General features: G+C 46.3%; 1 protein-coding gene across 1 annotated transcript; it reads right to left on the bottom strand.

Annotated features, from left to right (window-relative positions):
- Positions 1-1,976: 1,976 nt before the first annotated feature.
- Positions 1,977-4,772, bottom strand: LOC124173452 (the record flags this gene model as incomplete). The annotated part of the gene is made up of 1 exon (XM_046552918.1): positions 1,977-4,772. A coding segment is annotated over exon 1 (2,796 nt), but the record flags the coding sequence as incomplete, so codon positions are not given.
- Between the last annotated feature and the right edge of the window lie 964 nt (positions 4,773-5,736).

The raw sequence follows: 5,736 nt of genomic DNA, 5'->3' as shown, positions 1-5,736 counted from the left end.
ACACTACAACTATTAATTTTCTATTCTACCGTTTTGAATTTATTTATAGTTATGCTTTTTGTTTTCCCTAACATGCATAAATCACTATATCTTAATATGTGTAACAAAAAGTTAACCTCCAGTCATGCGGACCTTCGAAGTTTTCGAAGTTATACGGAAATAATGAAATAATGTGATGGAAAAACAAAGTTCATTTTGATCAAACAACATGCAATACTAAAAAATTAATATACTATTTTTGTATTTTAGTTTTTTCATTTTTTGGGTTTTTGTATTTTTTAAATTAAAACGACTACTGTTTCTACCTACGAATTACGAAACTAATCCCCTCCATTTCCCAAGTCTTCAATCTTCTTGGATACCTCTCTCTCTCTGCGGTGGAAACACCCGTGGTGCCTTCTCCCCCCTACGCCGGAGACCAGCCGTTCACAGCGTCCTAATGGGTCTCCGTAAAATATAGAACGATTACAATGGAAGGCACGTAGGGTTTTTACACACCCTATCCCTATGGCCAGTACTCGGCCTTCACATGTCCCTACTCTACAATCTTCTTGGTGACCAACTCTTTCGAGCGAGGATAAGGTCACCCTAAGCACCTCAAAGCGTAGTCATGGAAGGCATTCTCGTACTTCTCGTAGCAATCCTACACAACTCAGCGCAGCGCATGTTTATGGATTCGGATAGTGAATACGCAGGTGGATAGTCTTCTTTTTTCTCGTACGAAATCTTCGAGGATGATGCGGGCAGAATGAGGGCACTCTTTCAATGTTCTTTCTTCAATTACAAAAATGTTTACTTCTGTCTTCTGCTCTTCGAGACCTTCCCAAGGCTATATACTATTTCCCATGGGAGAAAACAATACTACTTTGGTCTTTGCCAGGAATGAATAAATTTTCATTTGCATTCATTTACTGCGACGCCTTCATTGGACACCGGTTCCCGATTACTTTAATTCTAAATTATTCCTGTTAAAAGCATTTTTCAAACCGTGAATTACGCGAGGAAATAGTCACCGTTACCATAAATTGTTATCGTCGTTGTTGTGTTTCTATTTGAGTGAACTTTTTCAAAAATTACATGTTTTTCCCGTGCAAACGTAACTATCGTGTTCATGTGTCTAATAGTTCTTTCATAACGATATTCATTGTGTGGGCCCTGTCATTACTTACTCTGTTTTCGTTAACTAAGACTTTCACGTCGTTCACTGATCTAACGCGGCCTAGAGCAACGTACAACTGACCGTGAGAAAATACATCGCTCCGCAAATCGACGCCTACTTTTTCCAGGGTCTGGCCTTGAGACTTATTTATAGTGACTCCGTACGCCACTTTCAAAGGAAATTGTTTACGGATCATTTCTATCCCTGAATTTGAAACGGCAAATTTAAAAGGTATTCTAGGGATCATTACCGTGTCTGTCGCATTCGGAATTCTAGCTTCAATGAATCGCCGGGATATTTTTTCTACGATAACTTTCGTCCCGTTAACTAAACGATCTTCGAAGCTGATGTTTCTAATCAATATGGCCACGCAGCCAACCTTCAATTCTAAAATGTGATCAGGGACACCCGAGTGACTTATAGCGTTGAGAACGTCCGTATGTATTAATGTGTTATCCACCGCCCCCGCGCACGGTGGTGTGCTATCGGCGCTGCACAGGCGAACAATTTCTCCCGGTATCATGTCCAATACGAATCTATTTATTTCCGAGATGTTATGATTAGTCCCAGACAGAATGGCGCGGTTACAGCATAGGGCTGGATTACTTAAAACATCAGCGGGATACACGAAATCTATAAGCTCCTGCAATGATGTTTTGAATGAAATACTACCGAGAGGAATAGTTTGATATTCCCCCATCGCTACGGTTGGGACTCTATCTTCCCCGACAGCAAGAACGAACTTTGAGTACGCACGGTCGTCTCGAGAGCGAAGAATGGAACGGAGTTTTTTCTTAATAATGATAGGCCATAATACGGATGACTTAAGGGAAGCGTCGATTATGTCGGCCTTTGACCCATCTGGAATAATAGGCGGTATTTGTCTGAAATCGCCGGCTAGCACTACAACTTTCCCCCCGAACGCCGCTTCCACCTGACAAATATCCCTCAATGATCGGTCGAGAATGTTTATTGTGTTTTTGTGTGACATGGGCGCCTCATCCCAAATGATTAGCGAAGCCCTACGTATGAGATCGGCCCTCTGGCTCCCTCCGGTAATGCCGCACGGTGCATTCGGGTCGTCCGTGTCTAGCGGTAATTGAAACATTGAATGCGCGGTGATACCCCCTTGGTGATTCAAAGCAGCTATTCCCGTTGAGGCTGTACATAACACGATGGCGCCCTCTGCACGCATCCTAGCCGTCAGGTGATTTAAAACCACGGTTTTCCCCGTCCCGCTTGGCCCGTCAATAAAAAATACTCTATCCCTCATCTGAACATTCCTAACGGCGGTGATTACGGCGTCGACAACGCTAAGCTGTTCCTCGGTCAGCTTGGGACGCCACTCCTCAACTGCCCTGGCGGCGTCCTCGGGATTCCATCGTACCTCTTCTCGACCGACTTCCGTAGTTACGTCTTCGACCTCAGGAAGACCCATGTCCCTCAAACATCTTCCGTGAGGACGAAGCATGTGATCTATATCGCATAGGGCGTGATGATAGGCCGCTCTTTCGTCTAAACGTCCCGCGTAGTCCTCGCTCAGGGGGGCCTTAAATCTTTCCCAAAGAACGGCTGCGGGAGCACCAAACATAATTACGGCGAAGAAGAGCTGTCGCAGGGCTCTTCCCGTCTTAAACGTCGCAGCCTCTTCTAGAGCGTGTCCGTATTCGTCTAGTTCGTCGAGCAACCCTCTTGCCATTGCCGCTTCTTGAAAAGATCCGTAGGTAACGGCGTCTACGGTGCGCAACTCCTCGTAACTCCTACACGGGAATCGCGCCAGGAGCATTCTCAGAAAAAACAATTCCCCCAGCGTGGGGGAGAGCCACCGAAGTCGAGCTACGTTGCTCCCACGCTGTCGCTTATGAATGAAATGATTACCATCGTCGAAAGGAATGCTCCCTGGCTTAGCGGTCGTATCCACTACGTACTGTTCGTAAAAATCTATCAACGTCAACGGCGTGAATTCTGGATCTTCCGGCCTATTCAAATACAACGACAACTTGGATTTGCTCCTCTGAAGCGCCTCCCTCTCCTGTCCTGGGCGGAATATAACGTTATCCTGCTGAGGGAGATGGATTGGTAAATTTAACACGGTCGGTTCCCGGCAACTGACGTCATATTCTAATATACGCCATAAGGCCTCGCAGGCACTGATGTATCGGAGGTTGGCGTAGTTTTCAACTTCGTCCATCGACTGGTCCTCTACGATCGCTACTCTCGCGCGGTCCGGTCCCTTGTTTATATATTTAAACAAATACTTGACTACTCTTTGACTCGTGGCCACTTCGAGGTTACAGTGGCATTCCATGAGGAGGAGAACGGCAGGATTGTAAGGTACGATCCACTCATCCGTTACGACTCGGTTCCTTCCCATCTCGACGGTCCTATCGCAAGGTCTACGGTAAAGAATGAACCCTCTCCGGTCGGCGTGAGTGACTTCGTTTGCCGACCGTGGGTACCGCTTCGAACATTTCCCGGTTTCCCTGTCCATGCACGGTGCATTCGGGTTATTAATGCCGCATGGTCCGTGTACCATGTTCTGAAGGACCAACGTGTGAAGTCGGCCATTCGCCTCCTCTCTCGGTGGAATGGTGGCCCTGACGAAAGAATCTATCTCATCGGATTGCGTGGGGCCTCCTCCGGCGACTCGAAAAGCGATGTGTGCGTGGGGAAGGCCACGCTTCTGAAACTCTATCACGTAAAGAATGTAAATTAGCTCCCCGAAAATAACGCCGTTCCTAATGCCATTGAGAAGTTTACGAAGCTTCTCCTGAAACACTCTCACGCATAAATCTGGCCGATCCACGGCATTCTCACCCGGGTTTAGGCTATTTTTAATCTCGACCCAGGACGGATTACAGGTAACGGTAAGAAAAAAACTGGGTTTCCCTTTCCTCGAAACCAGCGCCATTGCATCAAGATAACGTATCTGCATGTAGCGCGGACTATTGGTGAACGTCGACGGCAGGTACACCTTCCCTGGCACAATGTCTCCCTCAGCGGCAATTGACTCGTCCAGCTCCTGTCTCGAGGCGATTCTCAAAATGTTACGCTGATTATGCTTAACGTATTGCAGACGCGCCTCTTCTGCGCGGCACCACATGTCTACGAAATACTCCTGAGAAAGCCGACGCAAAAACGTGAATCTTGGCTCTGAGAGGAGAAGTTTCCTATAATATTTAACCTGAGTTATTTTATTACCCGTACGATCGCGCAGGTCGGGTGACCATCCGGATGACGCATATGGGAATATAAGAGGATACTGCAACGCCTCGTACGTCTCACTCAAATAATGTACCTGATGGGGTTTCGCCTCTCCTTTTTTCCATACAACGACCTGATGCGGATGATACTCGAAATTTGTGCTCAAGATGCCAGCTATCTCATTCGTCGCGGGTGCATCTCCAATTATCGGTCCATCGGTCCTCCTTGAGGTCTGTTTAAAAACCAAGTGCGCCGACTCGGAGACATGATTATTTAGATTCCGCAGGTCTGCAATTAGGCGGTTGACCTGACCTAGGTATTCCATGACGTCATTGACCACGTCCTGCCTCAATTCTATTTCCCTCGCTAACCTGAGTCGCTCCTGCGGGTCCTCTACGTATAACGCCATATTATTTTTCTCCCCTTTCCAGCTCAAATCGAATACGCGGTGGTAAATCCTGCCCTGAATCTTTACAAAGGCAACACCTGCGTCGGGATTTTGAAATTTACCACTAACCCCCAAAGCAGAAAAAGCAAAAAAGTTGTTGAAAGCTCGCGCGTTTTTTAGAAAATAATTATCGGAATAAAAAGGAGCCTCAAGTTGTGGTAAAGCATTCACTACGTAATCCCCGCCCCCACAGCACCATTTAGCCCTTTTAGATTCTTCAAGGAAGAGCGCGGCCCTACAGTACGGACACCGGAAAATCATTTCGGACCTTAAGGACTCCACTTGCAGTCCGAGGGATGGTATATGCTCTAGAGCTTCGCCAGGAAGATTTCCTAGGCACAATACGCGTGACAACGCTGGACCGGCATACCCCCGTATGAATTTACGGATACGGTTGTTTATATCTCTTTGGTAACGGTTGACGGCTTCCCGGTTTATATCGGGGTGAGCTACATTGTATTGCAAAGAGGCTTGAGTGCGAGCCTCAGGGTTTGCCTCTACGTAACGCTGCTCGGCCTGTCTATGAACCTCCGGATTGGCCGCCTGATATCGCTGTGACGCTGCCCTTTGGATTTCTGGATGCTGTACTCTATGTCGCCTAACAGCCTCTCGATGTGGAACGGGGTTATTAGAGGCATACTTCTTAGATGCTATATTGTGTTGTTGTGACCGAGTAAGGGTGGAAGTTTTCGGCCTCCCTCTCTTCGTTTTGCAGGGCCTACCTCGCTTTTTTGGTGGGACACCTTGATGAAGGAAATTTTTAAAAATTGTTACTACTTATATGCATAATGAATTTGGGGATTTAAAATAATAAGAAAATTTACAAAATGGAAATGAAAAATCTTTGAGGAATGAAAATTCATAAAAACGAATATGAACATGTTTAAGCAACGCAATATTTGTTTTTGTCAAAAATAAAATACCT

Source organism: Ischnura elegans, unplaced genomic scaffold (assembly GCF_921293095.1).
Source record: "Ischnura elegans unplaced genomic scaffold, ioIscEleg1.1, whole genome shotgun sequence".
NCBI lineage: Eukaryota > Metazoa > Arthropoda > Insecta > Odonata > Coenagrionidae > Ischnura > Ischnura elegans.
The sequence above is the reverse complement of the archived record's forward strand: the minus strand, read 5'-3'. Positions and strand labels throughout refer to the sequence as shown.